Source organism: Kuraishia capsulata, genomic scaffold (assembly GCF_000576695.1).
Source record: "Kuraishia capsulata CBS 1993 genomic scaffold, Kuraishia_capsulata_scaffold_6, whole genome shotgun sequence".
Lineage (NCBI taxonomy): Eukaryota > Fungi > Ascomycota > Pichiomycetes > Pichiales > Pichiaceae > Kuraishia > Kuraishia capsulata.
Genome location: NW_019172955.1, coordinates 289,268 through 311,329, shown reverse-complemented (window position 1 = coordinate 311,329; position 22,062 = coordinate 289,268). Strand labels below are relative to the sequence as shown.

General features: G+C 46.0%; 15 protein-coding genes across 15 annotated transcripts; 5 read left to right on the top strand and 10 right to left on the bottom strand.

Moving 5' to 3' along the window:
* Positions 1-492: 492 nt before the first annotated feature.
* KUCA_T00004906001 (uncharacterized protein) lies at positions 493-2,223 on the bottom strand (the record flags this gene model as incomplete). Its single annotated transcript, XM_022606038.1, has 1 exon — positions 493-2,223. One exon carries the CDS (start codon positions 2,221-2,223, stop codon positions 493-495), a length of 1,731 nt encoding a protein of 576 aa, XP_022460910.1.
* Positions 2,224-3,504: 1,281 nt separating this feature from the next.
* On the bottom strand, positions 3,505-4,191 carry KUCA_T00004905001 (uncharacterized protein; the record flags this gene model as incomplete). The annotated part of the gene is made up of 1 exon (XM_022606037.1): positions 3,505-4,191. The coding sequence occupies one exon, from the start codon at positions 4,189-4,191 to the stop codon at positions 3,505-3,507; it is 687 nt and encodes a 228-aa protein (XP_022460909.1).
* A 484-nt stretch (positions 4,192-4,675) lies between these two features.
* KUCA_T00004904001 (uncharacterized protein) lies at positions 4,676-5,238 on the top strand (the record flags this gene model as incomplete). The annotated part of the gene is made up of 2 exons (XM_022606036.1): positions 4,676-4,701; positions 4,812-5,238. The coding sequence occupies 2 exons, from the start codon at positions 4,676-4,678 to the stop codon at positions 5,236-5,238; spliced, it is 453 nt and encodes a 150-aa protein (XP_022460908.1).
* Positions 5,239-5,510: 272 nt separating this feature from the next.
* On the bottom strand, positions 5,511-7,736 carry KUCA_T00004903001 (uncharacterized protein; the record flags this gene model as incomplete). The annotated part of the gene is made up of 1 exon (XM_022606035.1): positions 5,511-7,736. The coding sequence occupies one exon, from the start codon at positions 7,734-7,736 to the stop codon at positions 5,511-5,513; it is 2,226 nt and encodes a 741-aa protein (XP_022460907.1).
* A 459-nt stretch (positions 7,737-8,195) lies between these two features.
* KUCA_T00004902001 (uncharacterized protein) lies at positions 8,196-9,128 on the top strand (the record flags this gene model as incomplete). Its single annotated transcript, XM_022606034.1, has 1 exon — positions 8,196-9,128. One exon carries the CDS (start codon positions 8,196-8,198, stop codon positions 9,126-9,128), a length of 933 nt encoding a protein of 310 aa, XP_022460906.1.
* Positions 9,129-9,229: 101 nt separating this feature from the next.
* Positions 9,230-9,926, bottom strand: KUCA_T00004901001 (uncharacterized protein; the record flags this gene model as incomplete). The annotated part of the gene is made up of 2 exons (XM_022606033.1): positions 9,230-9,811; positions 9,861-9,926. 2 exons carry the CDS (start codon positions 9,924-9,926, stop codon positions 9,230-9,232), a joined length of 648 nt encoding a protein of 215 aa, XP_022460905.1.
* Positions 9,927-10,371: 445 nt separating this feature from the next.
* KUCA_T00004900001 (uncharacterized protein) lies at positions 10,372-10,704 on the top strand (the record flags this gene model as incomplete). Its single annotated transcript, XM_022606032.1, has 1 exon — positions 10,372-10,704. The coding sequence occupies one exon, from the start codon at positions 10,372-10,374 to the stop codon at positions 10,702-10,704; it is 333 nt and encodes a 110-aa protein (XP_022460904.1).
* A 243-nt stretch (positions 10,705-10,947) lies between these two features.
* KUCA_T00004899001 (uncharacterized protein) lies at positions 10,948-11,671 on the top strand (the record flags this gene model as incomplete). The annotated part of the gene is made up of 2 exons (XM_022606031.1): positions 10,948-10,990; positions 11,115-11,671. 2 exons carry the CDS (start codon positions 10,948-10,950, stop codon positions 11,669-11,671), a joined length of 600 nt encoding a protein of 199 aa, XP_022460903.1.
* Positions 11,672-11,802: 131 nt separating this feature from the next.
* Positions 11,803-13,818, bottom strand: KUCA_T00004898001 (uncharacterized protein; the record flags this gene model as incomplete). Its single annotated transcript, XM_022606029.1, has 1 exon — positions 11,803-13,818. One exon carries the CDS (start codon positions 13,816-13,818, stop codon positions 11,803-11,805), a length of 2,016 nt encoding a protein of 671 aa, XP_022460902.1.
* Positions 13,819-14,543: 725 nt separating this feature from the next.
* KUCA_T00004897001 (uncharacterized protein) lies at positions 14,544-15,431 on the bottom strand (the record flags this gene model as incomplete). The annotated part of the gene is made up of 1 exon (XM_022606028.1): positions 14,544-15,431. One exon carries the CDS (start codon positions 15,429-15,431, stop codon positions 14,544-14,546), a length of 888 nt encoding a protein of 295 aa, XP_022460901.1.
* A 316-nt stretch (positions 15,432-15,747) lies between these two features.
* KUCA_T00004896001 (uncharacterized protein) lies at positions 15,748-16,340 on the bottom strand (the record flags this gene model as incomplete). The annotated part of the gene is made up of 3 exons (XM_022606027.1): positions 15,748-15,922; positions 15,999-16,231; positions 16,302-16,340. 3 exons carry the CDS (start codon positions 16,338-16,340, stop codon positions 15,748-15,750), a joined length of 447 nt encoding a protein of 148 aa, XP_022460900.1.
* Positions 16,341-16,535: 195 nt separating this feature from the next.
* KUCA_T00004895001 (uncharacterized protein) lies at positions 16,536-17,258 on the top strand (the record flags this gene model as incomplete). The annotated part of the gene is made up of 1 exon (XM_022606026.1): positions 16,536-17,258. One exon carries the CDS (start codon positions 16,536-16,538, stop codon positions 17,256-17,258), a length of 723 nt encoding a protein of 240 aa, XP_022460899.1.
* Positions 17,259-17,403: 145 nt separating this feature from the next.
* On the bottom strand, positions 17,404-18,048 carry KUCA_T00004894001 (uncharacterized protein; the record flags this gene model as incomplete). Its single annotated transcript, XM_022606025.1, has 1 exon — positions 17,404-18,048. One exon carries the CDS (start codon positions 18,046-18,048, stop codon positions 17,404-17,406), a length of 645 nt encoding a protein of 214 aa, XP_022460898.1.
* Positions 18,049-18,359: 311 nt separating this feature from the next.
* KUCA_T00004893001 (uncharacterized protein) lies at positions 18,360-21,194 on the bottom strand (the record flags this gene model as incomplete). Its single annotated transcript, XM_022606024.1, has 1 exon — positions 18,360-21,194. The coding sequence occupies one exon, from the start codon at positions 21,192-21,194 to the stop codon at positions 18,360-18,362; it is 2,835 nt and encodes a 944-aa protein (XP_022460897.1).
* Positions 21,195-21,338: 144 nt separating this feature from the next.
* Positions 21,339-21,944, bottom strand: KUCA_T00004892001 (uncharacterized protein; the record flags this gene model as incomplete). Its single annotated transcript, XM_022606023.1, has 1 exon — positions 21,339-21,944. One exon carries the CDS (start codon positions 21,942-21,944, stop codon positions 21,339-21,341), a length of 606 nt encoding a protein of 201 aa, XP_022460896.1.
* Positions 21,945-22,062: the final 118 nt, after the last annotated feature.

Genomic DNA, 22,062 nt, shown 5'->3' with positions numbered 1-22,062 from the left:
TCTTGGTCGTGTATCTCTCATAATGTTTTTGCTGAGGTAATGAACTCCCCGCAAAATCGAACCGTGAAGCACGCCGAGTATTCTTAAGGTCCTATTATCGTTTATATTTCGAACTAACTTGAACTGTTAAGTCTCAGAGTCAGATATTTACCATTAATCAATGTCTCCAGCAAATTACCTCTGAATTTCAACAATCATAGCGTTTGGTGAGCCACTTCGGGTGGGTAGCCTATGGTTTCCGCTTTGGGAAATGACATTGAAAGAATGGCGAAAAGGCAAAGAAATTATCCTCTTCAAACAAGTTTGTTTCTTTCTGTTCTTTCTGTTCTTTCAATGAATAGTGTGCTGCTTTAGAATATCCATGGGATGCAATGGTTTATTAGAATGAGCTGATGCGGTTATATATGAGGTTGTTCAAGACAAAGCCTAAATCTATGATGGCTGAGTCTTGGGCTTGTGACATTTGAGGACCCATGGGGCTCTCTAAGCACTTCAAGAGCTGTCTTTGCGTTCACCGGCTTCTTGAGACACCCCCTCCTCTTCTTCTGCGTCAGATGCAGAGCTATCAATGCTCACTTCACTCGCCTGATCCAACCTTAACTGCTGATTGTGAGCAGACTCCTGGGTAACAGAAACTGATCGCACAGTTTCCGATCTGGAAGCTCTATGTGACTGTTGTTCTTGCTGCTGCTGCTGCTGCTGCTGTTGCTTTTGTTCATCAAACTTGATAACTCTTGGTTGCAGAATCGAATCATTAGCGATGCCAGCCACATCGTCGGACCATTTTGCTGCTCTATGAGTTATGCGAGCATCGGCCAAACGTTTGCTGATGTCGTCAGAATTCCTGCCTCCTCCGAAGCTAAAATGCCGCTTGAAGCTGGGAGCACCTGCGGATTCCAGATCCGAGTTGGTTCTGGCTTGCCGAGTGGTCACCCGTGAGAGCGTCTGGCGAAGAACGCCTCCAAGAGTGTCTTTGTCTGGATTGTAACTGTTCGGTATGTCGGCATTTGCCTCGGTATTAGCCTCAGCAGCTATCTCGTCGTCTATAATGTCGTCAAAATTGGGGTCTACCTCTCCAGTGGCAATGGACTTTTCTCTTTCAAGTGGCTCGCCCATTCCATACACTGGAAATACACCTTTTGGTGATCTGACCTTACGATTAGTTGACTGCGTCGTTGACCGCATCGTCGAACTCGTGTTTGCACGCTCAAGACTATTCCTATTATTTTCAGCGAACATCTGCACAGGATCGTTGTCGTTGCGTCCTTCCTGTGAAAACGAGCTCGTCGAATCAGAATTGGGAGATTCCAATTGGTCCTTCTCTTGCCTTATGGGAACACGAACGACTCTTGAGTCCATGTTGAGTTCAGGCTGTTCATCACGTTGATCCCACTGAGGAAGATTAAGTCTCTTCTGGTCCATCTCGATGACCACCAAATGAAGATACCAAGGTATCGTGATTCCAAAGAAAGCACCACCTACTATGTTGCCAAGGGCAGCGGGAATCATGATCTTCCAGATGTAAGTAGCCACCGAGACAGGAGCATTGTTAAACAGGCCCACAGGACATAGAAACATGTCTGCCACAACGTGGTTGAATCCCATCGAGACGAAGGTGAAGACGGGAAGAATGATCATCAAAAGTTTCACGTGAAGAGGCTTCACCATTAATTGGAGGTATATGGCCAAGGCAACACAAAAGTTGCATGCTATTCCCTTGACAAAAGTTTGTGCAAAGGAAAATTCTGCCTTCTCAACGATAATGTCGATCGAACCTTGAATATAGTTGTCTGTGCTTGCTACACCTGAGGCGTGCATCACCAGCGCAACCACCATGATGGTGGAGGCCAGGTTGAAGAAGAAAGAAACAAACCAGCTGATGAGCAGATCTACTATAGTAACGGCACCTCTCATGAGTCCCACGCTGAAGAAGAGGATATTTGAGTTGAAAAGGTCAACACCCATGATCACCACATTGAAGAGACCTAGTCCATACACCAGTCCTTGCAATAATTGGACTATTCCCAGTTGATCTGATGCTATCAATCCTGGATTTTGGGCCTGGACCATGATGTGAAGCATTCCTCCAACACTGAAAAGTATTCCTCCCATTATCGAGTTGATGATCAGAGTGTCTAATCTCAGCCGCGACTTCTTCATTGCTGTGGCTACCACAGCCAGGGCTGCCTCGTGGGTTGTGATATAGTAGCTATCGTCTACCATGATATGCTTGTTTTGGGAATGGTGATGTCGCCGGTAGTTTGGTTATGATGTGGTTGCAGCTGTGGATCGTCTATGGTAAGTTTGGTGATGTTGCTGTGAGGTCTGCTGCTTGCTAGCTATACTGCTTTTTCCAGTTTGGCTCTTTCAATTCCGCTCTGAAATATCTTCCTGTATTGGCTGCTGATTCCTTTCTTCTCAGGCTGGTAGTCTGGGTGTTTCTGGTGGTCTTCTACCAGTTCTACTACCTCTGCCAGTTTGGCTTGCCCGGGAGTTTGATGATATGCTGCGAATTCGACTAGTACTGAGTGTACTGCAGGGTTCAGTTCCTCTACTTCCAGCCTCAAGTGTTAGTTTCACGCTGGATCTCAATTAGGGTATGCACAGGGTCTTTTCAGGGTGCCTTCCAGGGTGTTTCTAGGGTGCCATGTCTCGGTTCTGTTTTTTTTGGCCCCATTCAGACCGGCCGGCTATTTCAACAATGTGGTGTGCCATCGGCTTAGTTTAGCCATTTCGGGCAAGTCATCTCGTCCCGTTTCTGCCGGCTGATATGATTGGTTTGAAGTTGAAATCGACCGAAGTGTCGCGTTAGGCAATTGAGGTTTGGACTGCGTGCTGACATTGCGCCGAATCGTGAGGAGAGAATGCTGGGGAGATTCTCGTGGTATGGTGTTAATAAACAAGACATTGGCAGACGTGTTGAAAATGACTTACCTCACTGGAGTTTGAAGTGTCAAAATAGTAGTGCTCGGTCCGATTAGTGCCAAAAGAGTCAAGACAGGGTCTTTGGAAATCCAGCCTTACCGGCGCCAGACCAATTGAATGTGAGTAAGTGTTTAGCTCGTTCTTTCCAGTAAATCGGGACTATCAATTACATCATTAAGACGCTTGATCCGTTGATTTTTGCCGTTGTTCGCTGGCCTAAGCCATGGGAATTCTCGAGGTGAGCAACTGTATTGGTTGATACGCGACCCAAGCCTGAGATCACCGGACTAATATCATGAGAATAGTCTCAACGAATATATTAGAGCAGTTACTATAGGATATTACTACATTCAAGGAACTAACAAAGCGGTGTGCTCTTTGTGTGCGATCTTAAATAACCAACCAGGCTGTTCAAACGGTGTTCAGTTCTCATTGCTATATGACCACGCTGTATGACCACGCTCCATTACAAAGAATAATTAAACAGCTTTTGCCCTACAAAAGCATCCACAATCCAAATTAGTCTATCTTTTCCTGTCTATTAGTTTTTGTCCCTATTATCAACCGGTTGTCCTCCCGTCACGTGATCACTGCGAGAACCACTGACCACACCAAGCTCAAAAAACAATTGAAGGGGAAAATGAGATCCTGTCTCATTAACCCAAACGAAACGATGCTCACAAACGGCCAGAACAAAAACGATATCTTGCACGTCGGGATGTACGTCTTCTTTAGGCGTTCAATAAGGTTAGCGCGATCCCACATGGAGTCGAATGTGACGAAAAGTAGCTGAAAACCCGGGTTTCCAATGCCTTGGTCAAGTGAAACGCGTACCACAGTCTTCGCTGATACCTTGAGCAGTAGTTCGATCCAAAACATGGTCAGGACTCCGTTGATCACGCCCCAAACGAAGAACTTGATGTGCTTGTTCAGGTCATATTGTCTTTTGTAGAGCTGATTTATGGACTGGGCCATACACGCAGTTTGTCCTCCCATTAACACGCATCCCAACAGTCTGTGGACATTGCAAATCCGTTCATAGTAGAGGTAGATGAGGTAGACCAGAAAGGCCTGGACTGCTATCGCATACGACCACTTCTCACGCAGAGGGTCGTACGTTTCGTAAATTGAACCCTGAAGCTGATGCTGTTGCTTGAAGACAATCGAATTTTGCCGCGTCCCTAGCAACGCTGGTGCCTGTGATCCTTCATGTTTGTGGTGGAAGGGAAGCTGGAACTCTTTGAGCTCCACGTCTTCAGATCCCATTATGCATCAATTGGTTAGATCAAAGGCTTGTGAGTCTCCAGGCAGCCTTTTGGAGTTGAATTCCCAAAGAAGGGCAATTTTGCACCAGTATCCGATTCTGGTCAGGCGATAACACGTCGGGGAAACAGCTGCGTTTGCCGAGATCTGAAATCTGCTTCTGGATGTTCACACAAAGGACGTGGGAAAACCAACGGCCTATATCAGCAACTTGACACGCTCGCACAGACTTTGCAGATCTTTTATGGTCGCACGAGGGGCACTCGACCAAGAGAGCAGATCCAACTTGGCGAAGAGAGGGACACCTTGAACCCTTCACGTGGGGCCGCTGCGCACGACCTATAGAAAATATGTGCGCTAACCAATTTGGGTTTTGCACGCGTTATCACACGAAGCTTCCAGAAAGACTCAAAGAGGATCTCGTCTACGACTTTTCTGACTGCAAACCTCTCCGCTGGAGCACTAGCAGAAATCGCGCGCAAAGATCATGGTCGTTCATAATCCCAACAACTGGTAAGTTTTGGTACTTGTTTAGGTGGCTGGTGGTGATGTGAGGGTGAATTTTCATAATCCATCATCCCGTAGCCTAGTGACGTTCAGTGTTCTAACTCCTCTTCCGATAGGCACTGGGTAGACAAGAACTGTCTGCCATGGTCCAAGCAGTATCTGGATGAAAAACTGCTGCCTGTTTCCCTGGCCCAGGATGGCTACGACATTCATGTTGTAAGCATCAAGTCTTTGACTGGTGATTGTGATGTCACCCAGAGAAAAGGAAAGATCAGATGTATCTACGATATGAAGCTCGAATTTGAGGTGGAGTACAAAGAAGGTGATGCCACGTCTCTTTTCACTGTCACAATACCGGAACTGTTCCATGACCAGGACGAGGACGAGTATATCTTCAATGTTTCTGGAACGGGTGACTCCGAACATAGGACCAAGGTGACTAAGCTGTTTGTTCCAGTTGTGAGAACCACATTGATGAAATTCCAGCCAGATCTGCTTGCATCTCATGATGAACAACTAAAGCACAGTACGAATCCTAATTAGACCAGACTGAGGAAATTTGTACTTGTACATAATGCACGAGGTCATCTTTTGGTGTAGTATTACATATCGTACATATATGGTGAAAAGTTGGTGCTGCAGGCGAGGAACTTGGTAAAGGTTTGGTAAGACTTTTCGACAAGTTCCTGGATAGCTCTTGAAGTCTTTTGGAACTTTTCACAAGGCATCTTGAAAGGTCTCATGGAGCTTTCTCATCGAAAATCTTTCAACGTCTCAACTACTCCTTCACGAAGTTCATTCTCCCTCTCTTCTGTTCAGAACCAATCAGGAACGCCCTTCGCGTGCTTTCCGTCCCACAACTGCGAAAAAATCCCGATTCCACCTTTGATCTTCTCGTCATCTTTCTCAATCTGAACCCACGCATACTTGTGATCTTGTAGATCTTTCAACGTTCTGAAAGCAGCAACACTGCTGTACGGTATGCCGTTCTTGGGATCGTAGTACTGAGCAGCTTTTCCCGAGATCATACAGCTCTTCTTTTTACCGTTAGGCAAGTAGATTCCCACGGGTGCGGGAGTACGAATCACCACCTCCTGTTCGGTTTCCTCTTCCACATCCTCGACCACCTCTTCGACCTTGATGATTTCACCAAACCGTGGCATTTGGTTCAAAATGAAGTCGAATTCGCGCGCATATAATCGGTCATAAGGCGTAAAAAGTGTCTGAGTGACCTCCTTGGCAGGTTTTATACGAGCAACTGGTTCCACGTGATTGGATCTTCTCGTGGCAGGCAAGATCGCCTGTGGTCCAAAGATGTATTTCTTGATCTCGGTGGTCGAAGGTGGCTCGTCAAAGTCTTCAAAGACGAGGTGACTTACTGCGACAAATTGTGGAGGTCCTTCGTACTGAGGTTTCTCGGCGATCTCTTCTGGTTCTTCGGATTGCTCGCGTGATTGCGAGTCACCTGGTGATTTGGCTGGTTCTGGTTCGACATTGGAAGAGGTAGGCTCAGACTCAGAAGGCTTTTCGAGAGTTTTGTCATTCTCTTCGGAGCTTCCCTCGTCTGCAAACTTCACCTTTTTCGTTTCCCTTTTAGGGCGGCCACTCTTAGTTTCCTGTCTGATTATGGATTGGGGTTCCAGCGGCTTGAGCGGTTCATCAGGCATCTCAACATCATCAGCTGTTTCGTTTGGTACTGACTCAGTGGTCTCTGTAGCTGCAACAGTATCTGCGTCAATCATCTCAACGTCTTCATGGATCTGTTCGGAGGTCTGTTCTGCGTCTTGAGGCTCTGCTTCGGACACTTCCCTAACCTCTGACTCTGGAATTTCCGAAGATCCAGCGTCTTCTATCTTCACATCAATATCACATGGTTTCTCGAGTTGTTGCTCATCTGTTCCGGTTCCCGATTTGGCCAGTTCATCTTCAGGTGTCTGTTGAGCTTCCGAATCAGGCTTAACGTCAGCCGCAGTATCACCTTCTTTCTTTTCTTCCATGAGAGTAGAGGTGTCATCTATTTTGGCTGTGGCATCACTCTCCTTCTTTTCATCACCATCTTTCTTCTCCTCGGCCTTCTCTTCGGTCTTCTCCTCGGCCTTCTCCACCTTCCGTTTCTTATATCTCCGACTCTTCTTCTCCTTGGCTAACTCGATATTTCTCAGTCTCTGTATCTCATTGGCCTCATCCATGGGAGTCACATAAACGCCATGAGATATGAAACTCACGTAGTTCACCATTCTCAGCTTCTTGGCCGCGGCCAGCGCGCGCTGTCGCTCTTTCTTCTCGCCTTCTTGTTCGTAGAATTGGGTTAACGAGAGAATGTTTTTCTTTTCTGTCTCCACTGCCTCAGCTAGCCTTTCTTCCAGAGTCATTTCGACTTCCGTCACCCGTTCAACTGGCTTGAAGTTGGCCCTTCTAGCTTCACTCTCCTTGAGTCTTTGTGCAGTAGCTAGCTTATTCTCAACAGCAGAAGCACGGGTTGAAGATCTTCGAGATTTCGACAAAAGTGACTCAGCACTCTCCTTTTTCCGCTTGAGGGTCTGCTTCTCCTTCTTTTGGGTGACTTGAGGTGTCTTTTTGATGATAGGTGCAACTTCTCTGGCTTTTTTCTGTTGGGCTTTCTTCTTCAGCCGTACTTGTCTTTGGAGCTCTTTTTCGCCTTCATCCTCATCCTCATCAGCATCATCATCCTCTGACTCAGAGGAAAGCATTTCGTCCGGATTGACATCGTTGTCTCCTTCTTCTTGGTCTTGTTCTGCTCCATTCTCACCATCATCATCTCCTTCCTCTTCCTCTTCGTCTCCAGACCCATCTTCATCATCAGTCCTCTCTTCAACAAATTCATTATCATCTGGGTCTTCTTGGAACAACAGGTTTACGTTTTCGTCGTCCTCAGTGGCAAATTTATCGTTTCGCTGCTCCTCATGAAGTTCTTCAAGCTGTAGAAGTTGCCTCAGTCGAGAACCCGCATTTGCACGCCGCTGCCGTGTAGCAATGATACTTTCAAATGGCACATCATCTTCTGACTCGGATGACGACATCTGAAAGCTTTCGTCTTGAAATCAGCGGTTATTGTATCGTTGTAGTGATGCTAATGAAGAACGCGCTGGTTGAGATGACCAGGGACAAGACATCTGTGGGTACTCAACGATCCCTCGGAACAAGCCCGAATTTGTCGGGGCAAACCGAAAGTAGGTCAACCTTATTTCCCTAGCAATCGAGACTTTAAAGAATTGTTTTTCGACGCTTTCAGCTAAGTATATGATATCTTCTCTAAAACCCAAACTTGATTTATATTTGGCATTTATATAAGTGCGGAAACACTTCTAGTCTCATTCCTGTATTGTCGGTTCTCGCGAGTCTCCTTCATGATTCCGAGGGTACACCATTGGAAGCTGAGTGCGCCGCACATTTAACTTTGACTGCGCACGTCAAATCCTAGAGTTTTATCACACGAACGAGGCACGAAGCTCTCGTCTGTGAAGTACCCTCAACCCAAAATGTTCTCCAGACTCTCAGTCAAATCCATTAGACCATTGGTCAGTTTCCGCTCTTTGAGCTCGGGGTTAACATCCATATCTCCGGTGGAACAGTCCCACTTCAACCAGCTGGCTTCGTCGTGGTGGGATGTGAATGGACCACAAAGGATTCTCCACAAGATGAACCTGTTACGAATGGACTTCATTACGAACACGATAAAGTCGCATCTAGTACTGAATGACTATAATAACATGGTCAATGTTGCAGAGGAGGAAATCTACATTCCTGGGTTTGATGTAGGTCTGTTGGATGATGCCATTGCTGATAGTGTCTTACAGGACCAGGAAACAAGAAGGCAGGAATTGCTTAGAGGCATGAGGCTTAAATGTCTCGATATTGGCTGTGGTGGTGGAATTTTTAGTGAGAGTATGGCAAGACTTCCTTACGTGGGAAGCGTGAAAGGAATCGATCTTTCAGAAGAGGTTCTTGCTGTTGCTAAGAACCATGCGGCTTTAGACCCAATCCTAGAAAAAAAGCTCTCGTACGACTTGCAAGCAGTCGAGCAGATTGACGAAAGTCTAGAGCAATACGATGTGGTATCCATGTTTGAAATGCTGGAGCATGTGGACTATCCTGCTGAGGTGCTGAAGTCTGCCATCAGATTAGTCAAGCCAGGTGGATGGGTGTTTCTCTCCACCATTAACAGGGATTTTATTTCGTGGTTTACCACCATTGCTATGGGTGAATACGTGTTGAAAATTGTTCCCAAAGGAACTCACACCCACTCGAAATACATCAACGAGAAGGAGATTGAAGAGTGGTTTGACAAGAACCCGGAGTTCGAAGTCAAAGAGAGCAAAGGGTGTGTCTATTTGCCAGCATATGGATGGAAGTTTACGGAAAATGAGCATGTTGGAAATTACTTTATGGCGATAAAGAGGGTGACGAAGTAGAGATAGACTGTTACACTGTATATAGAGAGCTACCAATTCCAAGACTGGTGATGAATTTGTTCCAGCAAGAAAACACTTATTAAGGCTCAAAAAGGTCATCACTAGGCAGCCACTTCTCTCTCCTGATCCTTGATGTGATCCTCTTCGTCCACGAAGGACGGTAGTTGATCATCTGCGCTCAGATATGATGGTAATCCCGAAGCCTCGCCAGCTTCAGTTTCAAAGTTCATCTCCTCTCCCAAAGCATCCAGCTCTGCATCCAGTTCGCTCTCGGAGATGTCGTCTGGGACATCGTAATTCATTGCCAACGAGTCCTGGAGCTCGTTGGACTTGTCTATCAAGTCCAGCATCTCGTCCTGCAAAGCTTCAATCTTGTCGATATTGATTTTGCCATATGTTCTTTTCAGTTCCTTATTGGCTGACTTCATTGCGTCCACTGTTATCATCGTGTTCTTTAAGTTCTCTGTGGTCATCGAGGCCTGTGTCATATTCCAACTCTGCGAATTGAGCTGATCCATCTGGCCCTCAAGCTGTTTCCGCTGTTTTAGCAATTTCATCGCACGCTGCTTCATCGCCTGCTTTCCAGGACCATCCCTCATCTTCGATAGCTTCTGCTGGTACGTGCTCAGTTCCGTGTTGATCTTGGTGAGCTTGACGTCTATAGTGGAGACCCTTTCGTCAATCTGGAGAAGTTAGTAGTGCAACTTTCGGAACCTGATTCGAAATACTTACGCTGCTGATGGCATCATTAAGCGACGGCTTGGGCGCAGTGCTCCTGGTGCCGAATATCCTGTTCATGTTGGTGAGCGGTTTATTGGATTGGACAGTTACGCCTTATCGTTTTAAATCTGTTGCCTCTCCCCCTTGTGGTTGGCAGGAAGTGCGTTGATTAATTTGGGTCCAGGGCCCCGGGTGGGTAGTGCACGAAAGCTTGGGGAACAAGCTTTAGTTGAAAAATCAATAGCTTTGTTCGGATATTGATTTGATATAATTGAGAGGTGGAGAAATATACAGGCGAGCCATGAAGACTGTACGTGGAAGTGTTTTTTTGGTTGCCAGACTCAGTAGCTGTATGGCTATACGGCTAGTGGTATAGTTAGAAGGAGTGAACATAGGCCTGCTCTTTCTAAAGATTTTTCAAATTTGGGATGAATTCGGAAAAGACGGAAGTTTTCGTTCATTCTTTGCATTGAGTTGTAGGCTAAATTGGCACACCGCATCAGATTGTCCATCAAATGATCAAATGTTCTACCCCAATATAGTTAAAAATTTATCCCAAGCTGAGACTGGAAATGCATTCTGTACTTTCCATAGTACACCTTCAGTGCGGCTCAAGCCAGCCATTCCCATTCCAATGCAAACCCCGAAACACATGACTGATTTTTTCAAAGTGGTCACACACATAATTTGCACGCATTCCATTATCCGCAAACACCATAAATACATCTACAAAAATTTCCGTTCGAGCCGCAGCGGTGGAGTCATCGCCCAAAGTCCGTGCCCCTCCCACGGCGTAGCCTACTTAGAGTGTCCAGCTGGTAGAATCGCAGTTCAAAAAGGGAAGTGGTCTATATAAATATATATATATATATATATGTATGTCTCTATATTGACCAATTAATCTTTCCCTTGAAATCATCTCTCTTTTTTCAATTTAAAAGCATTTAATCATCCAAAATCATTAACTCTGACCGAGACTGATTCACCGGTTGAGTAAACGCTTATTAAGCTGATTAAGTCATATGAATTACTCGAGAAAGCGATGCCCATTTCAACCTCACACTTCTCTACTCTTCCAACAAAGAGAACTCCAGCAATAATGTCGCTTTTTACGCCTATTGATGAAGCTTTGGAAGCCTACAGTGAGTATTATTGCCATATGGTAGTTTTGTGGGTTTTTTGGTAGAAAATCCACGAGGTATATCGAGTCATTGGAAGGGCCCCATCACTAACAGTGTCATTTAGAAAATGGAGAATTTCTCATAGTCATGGACGATGAAGATCGTGAAAATGAGGGCGATCTCATAATTGCTGCGGAAAAAGTAACCAGTGACAAAATGGCCTTCCTGGTGCGCCATTCTTCGGGATATGTGTGTGCTCCCCTTTCCACGGAGCGTGCGGATGCCCTGGAGCTTCCATACATGATCCCCAATCAGACGGACAGACACGGGACTGCGTACACGGTGACGGTGGATTACGAGGACGGTACCACTACCGGAATTTCAGCCCATGACAGGGCCTTGACAGTGACAAAGCTAGCGGATCCCACAAGCAAGCCTCTGGACTTTATGAGACCGGGCCACATTTGTCCTCTTCGTGCAAGAGAAGGACTTCTGAGAACGAGAAGGGGACATACGGAAGCGTCGGTTCAGCTTTGTGAGCTTACAGGACAGCAGCCTGCAGCTGCTATCTGCGAGCTAGTGAAGGACGATGATGGGTTGATGATGAGACTGGACGACTGTTTGAAGTTTGGAAAGAAGCACGGGATTAAGATCATTAACATCGACCAGATTATTGAGGTGATGGACAGGAAAACAAAATAGAGAGAAAAAAACATTTGAAAACAGGTCACAGATTGAAAAACTCCAAAAAAGTACTCTCCATGGTGTCCTTGCATCATCTAGTTGTAGCTTCAGTTTAACTCATCGGTATTAAATATATTACTACCAAAAATTCACATTCTATCAACAGGAGTAATTCCCAACAACAATAGACCGTTGCTGAGGGTTTGACGAACACAGGCGAACAGCGTGAGACGGGCCAACATCACGTCATGCTCCTCTCCAACAACTCTCAACACTTTGTAGGTGGACGAGAACTGGTGGGCCAGTTTGAACAGGTAGGTCACCACAGTGGATGGCTCGCTATTCTTAGAGGCAAATCTAAGACTGTCTGGATATTGCGACAACACCTTGACCAGGTAAGACACCTTTTGCTTTCTGTATTCGTAGGCTTCCAGTTCTTTGGCGTACTCTTCGGCTGGGAAGTCCGACTCCTTGGGCTCGTTTCCAAGGATAACAGCCAAGTCCATCTTCGCATTGAGGTACTCCTCTTCTGGAATACCAGCCAGTCTCTCAATAGACTTGAGACGAGAATGGGCATACTGCAAGTATGGACCAGTATCACCTTCAAACGACAGCATTCTGTCCCAGCTGAATTCGTAGTTATACACACGCTTGGCACTCATGTCCTGAATCATAACGGCAGCAATACCGATGAGATCGGCCACGTTCTCGGCATCCTCCACCTGGGCATACTTGTCCTCGTTTCTCTTCATGATCTCCAGCATTTTCTCCTTGGTGGTGTTGAGGATATCGTTGAGGAAAACAACGGTTCCGGCTCTCGTAGACATTCCAAGCACCATACCGAAGTTCACGTGCAAAAGCTGCTCCTTCTTGGGGTTTGCCCATTCGTATCCCATCAGATCAAGGATCTTGAAGAACTGCTTCACATGCAGGTCTTGCTGAGACGCAATCACGTAGATCATCTTGTCAAAGTTATATTTGGCCTTACGGTCGGTGGCAGCTCCGATATCACGCGTAAGATACAGGGAAGTTCCGTCGGTCTTCTGAACCAACACCTTGCCCAGTTTCTTGTCGAAAGGAGCCAAGTCAACCAGCAAAGCACCACGGTCTTCAGTAATCAAGCCCTTCTCTCTGAGAGTTTTGGTTGCACCCTCCATAAGCTCTTGAGGGACCTGGGACTCACCGGAATAGCTGTCAAACTTGATGTTCAAACGAGCATAGGTATCAATGTAACGCTCAATCGAAAGATCTCTAAATTTGGCCCACAATTTGTATGCATCTTGGTCTCCGTCAGACAATTTCTTGAAAAAGGCTCTGGCCTGTTCATCAATAGAATCGGCCTCGGCAACACCAGCCTCCTTCTCGGCCTTGATGTCGTTGTTGATAGCGACGTATACCTGGAACAGATGGTCAATAGGATCATCAGCAAGCTTCTCCTCGGAACCATACTTGGCAAATCCAACTGCCAAAACACCGAACTGTTTTCCCCAGTCACCGAGATAGTTCAATCTGACCACATCCCATCCCAGCTTCTCGTACAAGTTGGAGAGGAAACCACCGATAATTGTGGAACGCAAGTGACCAGCGTGGAATGGCTTGGCAATGTTTGGCGACGAGAACTCAACGATAATTTTCTTTCCAACTCCAATAGGTGCAGAACCATATTGGGCCCCCTTGTCAAGAATCTCCTTGGTCACGAGCGACAGCAGCATCTGGTCATCAAACCAAAACTGTAAGAATTTCCCCTGAGGAACCACCTTGGAGAGATAGCCCCCCAAAGGAAAATCACTAGCGATCTTCTCGGCAAGGGCATTCAAATCTCCTTTGAGTCTCAGTCTTGGAAGGGCGACCAACAAATCACCCTTGTCAAGCGTAGTAGACCATTCCAACGCTGGAAACACAATTTTGGCATCAACACCGGTGAGCTCCGCTAAGTGCTTGGTGATGTAATTACGGCCAAGATCAACAATGTTTCCGTCAGGATATGAGCCCTCCACAGCGGGTGGGACTTCCAGGTTCAGTTTCTGTAGACTGGCGGTAACTTGGCCAACGGATGTACTCATCGCTCTTTGATATCTTTTTGAAGAGAAAGAATAAATAGAAATGGGTGCTCGATAGAGTGGTAAATGTGTGAAAAAGACTGCTTTTAGTCCTCTTTTTAACATCAACTTACCCTGTCTGGTACGAGTGTCTTGTAATCAAATATCGAGACAAATTGTGATTCATATTCTTGAATTTTTCTTGCTTGCAGATGGGGGACTCTTACTGACACGACTCCAAAAAGGCAGAATTTTTCACCTGTAGTTCCCAGACGGTATTGAATGCGACTTCAAAGGAGTTGTTCTTCTGTTTGCTGAATTATTTTTGCTTTCATTTTGTCATGAAGTTGATACGATACTTTACAACTTCTCACTCTGTGCGAAGAGCCAGACGTTCGAAGGGGCCAATGCCCTCGTTTGAAGAGGTATGATATAGCTAATGGAGATGTGGTGGGGATTGGCTGAATTATGGGACTAACATGTTTTCGGTTCATATTTATGAATTCGGTCAAGTCATTTTACAGAAAGGTCCTGAGGACCGCATATAGTGAGTGTTGAGAGCTTTTTTAGCGTTCAGCCTTCTTGGGCGGCCAGGCCCAATGGGTTTGCCAATTCTTGACTAACCCTCTTGCAGAGGTTGAAGACCCTTCGATGAGATCCAGTCTTCTTGAGTACGCCAAAGGAGAATTCAAATCCCACAAAGCTGTCCAGGATTTAGACCGAAGGAAGTACTTGCTGGCTACTGGCAAAAACCATTTCAGAGACACCTGCAAACAGTTTCAGCTACAATGGGACTTTGTTTCTGAGGATATGTAACGAGCTTAGCCATTTTAATGATGTATATACAATGATCAACGTTTGACCCAGGTTGGCGACTTTCTGGCCTTGACCTTACCAGGCTTCTTTCTTTCAACGTGCCTGCTGTCTCTCGTAAGACAGTCACCGGCTCTTAGTCTTTTTTTCAGCAATGGGTTGTGGACGATGATTCCTCTCGCAATTCCAAGAGCTGTAGCATCAGCCTGGCCGGTGACTCCTCCTCCTCTAACCTTGACGAAAATGTTGTATTTCCCTTCGCTTTCGACAACCTTGAGTGGGTGTAACACTTTGGAGCGGTCGTTCACCTTGGGGAAGTACTCGTTGAGAGGCCTTCCGTTGATAATAATCTTGCCCTCTCCTTCAACGAGGTAACACTTGGCACTGGCGGTCTTCCTTCTGCCCACAGTGACAGACCTTCCAAAGTGGTCCAGTTCTTTTTGGAGTGGAACCACCTTGGAGTCGTCCTTCTTCCTTCTGAACGGCTCGATGGCTTTCAGCAATTCTCCGGACTGTAGCTGTGGATCAATGGCAGCTAACCGGATCAGCTGTCTCACTAATTTGTCATGTTGCAACAAGGACAAGGTACCACTCTGGTCAACAATCGAGAGGTACTGTTCGTATGTGAGCCATTCACTCTTCGAAGAGGAAGCCATGTCAAAAGGAAGCGAAATGTATTTTCTCAGCAACACATTGAGCTTTTCAACAAATTCCTCGTGCATCGGGTTACCGGAATAGTAGTTTGGCGACTGTGGCACTATTCTTGTTCTTTCCAACTCAGGGATCTGAAAGGCTCCCAGCGAGGGCTGGTACTGTGGTAGAGAGTGTAGCACCTTTGGCGTGTTGTAAGCTCTCCTCCTCGAAATGGCACTGACTCTGGCCGTTGTTGAAAACAGCCTAGAGGTAACCCATGCTAGTCTATTCATGGTTGTGGAGCCGGCGGTGTGGTACTGGTGTGTTGGATTTTTCAGTCGAACAAGACAAAGATGTCGAACAAGTTCGTCAGAAAATGACCGGTAGTACACGACCTCGGCTAAAGTTGCCTACCATGATGGAGAGTATAGCATGGGTTTGGATTGTCTACATCCCCAGAAATACCGGAAGACATATATATATATATTAATTTTGAGTACTCACAAACATAACGGATAACATAGACTTTAACCCCTAAGTTGAAGCCCAAAGTCCAGTCAAGGTGCGGACGAGACCAGTCTCAAGTCTCAAGCGATACACCAACTCACCCTACGATCTGGTCAACTCCAACAGTTCTGCCTCGTCAAGATCGGATAATTCGTCATCAGCAGGATCCTGTACTGTTTCACCTCTCTGGAACTTTTGTATCTCCTCCGTCAACACGTTGTTTCTTCGCGTGACCATGTAGAGATCTTGCGGGCTGATGGTTTTCCTCTTGGCATGTCTGAAGGGTTAGTACACTAGTCACTCCAGTAGAAGCGGGCAAACAAGCTCAAATAACACGAATAATTTCAACTCACTTTGCAAACGACTCCAGGTCTTCTCCAAGCGATACTGTTTTCGTTAGCATACAGTCAACACGGTCTATAACCTCTTGATACTTACGTGCCTGGTTGTACACCAATTCCACCATTCCGGCGACAAAAGTGTCGGAGGCTGTAATTTCCTCTTCGTGGTCAGAATTTGTGTTCAACAGCGCAACTTCGTGTTCCACCATCTTGGAAACGTTGTACCATAATGCAGCCTTGAGGTTCTGCGAGTGGGTCAGTAAAACACGAACACCTTGAACGGGAAACAAATTTAAGTTTGATCCTGAAACTTACACCAGCTATTTCCTTTTCCTTCGGGGTCATATTCTTCATTTCAGCGTTTGAGTGGTAATAATGATTGGCATCAAAGTGGTACAAGCATAAGCATAGGCATCGCGTCAGGATGTGGAGCCTCGTTAAGTATGGCACGCTAACTATGGGGAATTAACTATGCCCCATCCCCCCACTTCAAACCTTGTCTTGTATTCTTCCGTCTAATCGCCCAAGCCGGCCTATTTCTTTCCGAAAATGACCTCATTGGTTCCTCCAGAATCAATTAAACCGTTTCTGGACTCGTATTTGCCGCAGCCAAAACCAAACGGTCTGCCTTTTGTTACACTAACTTATGCCCAGTCGCTGGACTCGAGGATCTCCGTAGCCAAAGGGAAACAAACGGTTATCTCCCATCTGGAGACCAAGAGCATGACTCATTATATCAGGCATTTCCACGAGGCTATTTTAGTTGGAATTGGTACTGTTCTTGCAGATGACCCTAAATTGGATTGCAGATACTTTGAAAAGGCATCCAAGAAACATCCCATAAGGCCAATCATCCTTGACCCGGACTTCAAGATGAGATCCCTTTATAACTCATCCACAATGAAAAAGGTGAATGCGCAAAAACCAATTATTTTTATTGGAGATCACGTGGTAATAGACGAGGTTATTGAGCTGGCTGTTGTTCCCCTTCCTTTGGTGAATGGCCAGATGCGTTGGATGGATATCCTCAAGGCTTTACAGGGAATGAGGATCAAGTCCGTGATGGTTGAAGGAGGAGCTAAGGTTATCAATGATCTGTTGGTGTATGAGTATGAGGGCAAACACGTGGTTGATAGTCTGATTGTGACGATTGGGTCTACATTTCTGGGGTCTCAGGGTGTTGAGGTGAGTCCCAGTCGGGGTCTTGAGCTGAAAGACGTAAGCTGGTGGACTGGTGAACGGGATGGGGTAATGGCTGCAAGAATTGGGTAGATTTTCGCCAAATATGGTTAGTCTGGACTGATCAGTTGAACCTACCCTCAAGCTGACAATTGGCCAGCCCTGCAAATAGACTTGACCTACGATCAAAAGCTGCAGATAAAAGAGTATTATTATTTTTGTTGGTTCTTTTTTTCAGCTATAGACATATTCTATAACTTGCGTAACGACCAGATGTCTCGGATCTTCTAATGATTTTCACAACCTGGCCGCGCTTGAGCCCAAGGTATCTAGCAACAGGGTCTTCTCTCTGGATTCTGGGCAACTGAGACTCCTTCAACCTGTATCTTGTGAGCAGCTCCTTCTTCTCCTCGGTGGAGAGCCTTATATGTTTAGGCACCAGTTCGTGGTGGGTGATGTTGACGACGATGTCGGACTCCTGGAACAGCTCCACAGTTGCTGGCTCGGCCGCAATAATTGCCTTGGTTGCAGCTGGGGTCAAATTGTTCTGATAAATAAACAACCCTGTTGAGAAGTTCTTTTCGATCAAATGCGCGCAGAAGTTCTTCATGGTGTTTACTCCCACACCTGGCTCGTCACAAAACTCGACCCACATCGAGCCCAACTCGGGGTATTTTTCCAAAGACTCCGCGGTGGGGTTTGCCTGAAACGACATCAGCTTCCTCTGTGGTCTGCTCATGCTGTCGCAGATTTTGGCTCTAAATTCATCCAGGGTCTGATCTATCTCCTCTTGGGTGATGAAATACCCTCTGTCTCTGACCATCTCCTTGATGGTTCTGTAGGCTCTCCACAAACGAGACACTTCTCTGTCAGTTTCTTCCATGTTGATGCTGGATTTATTTGGTAAAAGTACAGTGGCCTCGAAATTTATTCGTTCCTGGTGATGATGTCTCGTGTGAAGGAGCTTGACCAGGTTCAAAGTGAAAATTTCCAGGTGCCTACTTTTCTGAGTTTTACACGCCCTTGACATTTTACGATTATGTTAGATGGTGATGATAAATGCTATTTCATTTACGACGATTATTACCATTTGAACCGTTTATTTCCTGTATACAGTCAGAGATAAAGGAACCTGTGACTACTCAGAACCTTCCTATTTCGTCTTGTTCCTTCACCCTTCTACCCTTAACCCGTTCATGCCTCTTTTTCCCTTTTGATCCTGTACACCAGCTCCACATCACCACTGTTCTTCCATATTCTCGCCTTGACCGTCGAAAGTGTCATAGTCAGAGGGAGTAACTCACCCTTACATGAGATTTGGAGCCATTCCTCCGGCCGTTTGCCCTCGCTGACAGCCGGGTCGAATCTTTCCACGATAAAGCCCAGTATTTTCTTCACCCGCAGCATGTTATAGGCAGTTAGCCTTGTGGCCGCTCCCTTGGCCTCGGGCAAATCTTTATCGTCTGGATCGGGTAAAAGTACAAATCCCACTTTCACGAGATCACGGGTTGGGTATTTGTTCAGTAAAATGGCATTTCCCACCCAATCAGGCAAGAAGTCTTCTAGCTTGCCATAGAGAGAAGGATCATTTTTCCGGAGTCCCAAAGCCGTCTGAAAAATCTCAACTCTTGAATTCCCTGTGCTTTCGGTGATCAGTAGGGTTAGCTGCTCTGGCAAGTTCAGATATGGAACCTCTGAGTCCGGTGCGGAAACTAGACTAGTGCTCTCGAAACTCTCGTATCTGTTCCGGATAGATGTAATCAGACTCTTTGTGTCGGTTATACTCTCCTCGGAATCACGGCGGGCTCCATTGGTTGACTGAGAAGCCAAAGAAGTGCTCGTCACATTTGCAGGGGTAGGTGTTGAGATGTCATTTGATTTCTGCCTACTGAAGAAGTTCCGCTTTTTCGTCTTCTCCTCGGCATCCGACTTTGGCAGACTGACTTCACTGGCAACAGAGGTGGTTCTTGGTTTTCTGGGCTGAGGTAGGCCTTTTTTGGTTTCACGGAACTTGGCATCTTCAGCAAGCTCGTATTTGACAAAGTCGTGGAGAAGAGACTTGAGAACCACTTTTCCGATGTTGAACCTCAAGGATTCGTCCTCTTCCTCCGTTGGCTTGTAATGGCAATCTGGATAATTTTTTAATACTTCATCTGCGTATATTTCCGTGTTGATGAAAGCGCTTTCCGATAAAGAGATAAACAGCTTTCCAGACATCACCTGGACCTTACACCAAATGGGCAGCGTCTCAAAGGTCTGATGCTGCTGGATGATGATGTCAAACTCGTCATCTGAACTGCATTCATAGGTGGTATCCAAAGCTTTACACTGTATGATATCCCATAATCTGATTTTTCCTGCCGAATCCATGGTCATGACATGTCTTCTATCGTTTAGTAATCTAGCCTTGATCAGACCATTGTACCCTATGATCTCGTTGATTGGGTACTCGTTGAAAGGAACGAGTCTGATCGAATTTGGAGGAAACGTCTCATAGAGAATCTCAAGTTTGTTCTTTCGATTTTTAACGGACAATAGGTTAGTCTCGTCGTCGTCATCACTGATTGAAGGGGACGAAGCAGCATCCAAGATAAACTCGGAGGAAGCACCTCCACTCGAAGACAGAAAATAGGTCAAAAATGACGAATCTTCCACCAGAATTCCATCGATGTTTTTGAGATGATCATAGCCCTTGGTATCGTGGGAAAGTTGGCTCACAAGATCAAACAACTCGTCTCCATTGCCGTCAATACTCTCAATCTCGTTCTCATTCTTCTTAAGTAGTGCCATGTTCTTGCTGAACTTGATACCCTGGTATAACACCAACTTGTTTGTCAATGGAATACTCCAACTGGAGATGAAACAATTGTCTTTTCCCTGGACAGATTTCGACTTTCCAGCAGAAGAAGTCCAAACGCGATTGTCACCAACCGCTATGGACAACACTCCACACTCAGAGTTGGGCATCTGCGACACCAAAGTGGTAATTCCTAAGTTCTCATTCATCTTGTTGTGGAAAAACGTAGCGTTGGAGCCCAACTCGTCGGCCATGTCATAATTGCAATTGAGCAGGTCGGTTTTCAGCAAACATCCACTGGTGTCACCGGAATAGAACGAGTCAAAACGCTCCTCGTTGCCTCCGTCTGCGTATAGCGATATCACAGAGGAATTGTGAGTGTCAAAGTTCCTCAGGATTCTGTTAGTACGAAGACACCACAGCTTGATAGTAGAGTCCGACGAACCCGACAAGAAATAGTTGTTTTTCAGCGCCAGCGACCTCACATTGTCATGATGTCCCACAAAAGACCTCACTGGTCTCTTCATGTCTCTTGCATCAAAAAGCTTCACCAAGTTGTCCGGACCTCCGCTGATGATGATATCGTTCTTTGCATCCAAAGCGTAGACCGAACCACGATCACCAGAATGGTGATACGAAGAGACCACCGAGGATTTCTGAATATCCCAAACGTTTACCTTCTTATCGAGTCCTCCAGATACCAAGTTATGACCCAAAGCCAGACTTTTCACGTAGTCATCGTGATGCCCCAGAGTGTGGACGGTTTGAGCCTTGGCATTGTAGAGCTTGACCATAAGATCGGACGAACACGTTGCCAAAGTTACATTATCCTTCAGGAGCTTGATATCGTTAATCCAGTTGGTATGGATAGCCATTGAAGTCTTCAGTTGATAATTCGACTGAGAATCCGCAGGCAGAGAGTCTAAGCCCTTCCTGATGTTGTACTCCAGGCTCAGTATTTCATTCTCGTTGTTGGAATTCTGCTTCACAAAATTGTCAATATCCTCAAAGGTGTTGTACTGTGTATCGTACTCATCCAACTGCCTATCTTGAGAGTTGAAGTGGTCTTCGGTAGGACCCCACGAAGCCACAACTCCATCTCGTCCCGCTGAAAAGAGAGTCTTCGAGGAACTTGAGTACACCAGCGAATTGACACCCAGAGAATGGCCGGCATTCTCATGGGCACCGGCCAGTGCATATGTTATTTCCCTCTTGCCTTTATTCCTGGACATTGTTCAAAACCAGCTGGAAGACGGGTGGTTTCCAATCTGCTCAACAGAATCAGGCCAGGAGGGGTAGACATAGGGGGGATGAAAGACAAGTAGTCAGTCACGTGACCATAAGGTAGAGCTTATATAATATATTTCTATGTTCGTTTATTCATTATTTTCCCTCTCCAATTCCCTCCGAATGAGCCTGTCATGGTCCAGTCTGAGTCTCTGAAGTTCCCTGAGCCTCCAGGCTTCGTATTCTTCCTTGTCGTCGGGTAGATCCGTATCGTCTATATCTCCCGTATCCTCTTCAGCTTGCCAGCTATCTTCCAGTTGCCGCTTCTTTTCCTGTTCGGCTTGTAATTTTATACCTTTCTCAATCGCATTCAATGCACGTTCATTCTTGTCAGCCTCTACTGATATGACTGAATGCGATTCGCGCTGTTTCCGGCTAACGAAAACTGGTTTTTGCATGATGACCTCCTCAGAGCTGTCGTCTGAACTATCTTCAGAACTATCTTCAGAACTCTCTTCCGAACTCTCCTCAGAACTTTTCAAAGAGCCGGAGGACCTTCCATCGTCAGCTTGTGCTTCCTGCTCTTGGTTCACCGTTGCCGTCACCCTGGATGGTTCCTCTCGTGCTATCGAGGTTATCTCTTTAACCTGTATACCCACATCAGGCCGAACACCTTTCTCCTCTTCTTCACTGCTATCACTATCGCTCTCTTGGGTGGCATTGGCCCTACCAGCAAAATATCTCTTTGCCGACATGAACTACCAGCTTTTTCAGTTATATCTTGTAGAAACCCGCGTAAGTAAACATCGTGCTTCTTGGATTAATACGGTCGTGCGCGGTCTGAAATATTTCAAGTGCCAAAAAAAATTTGTA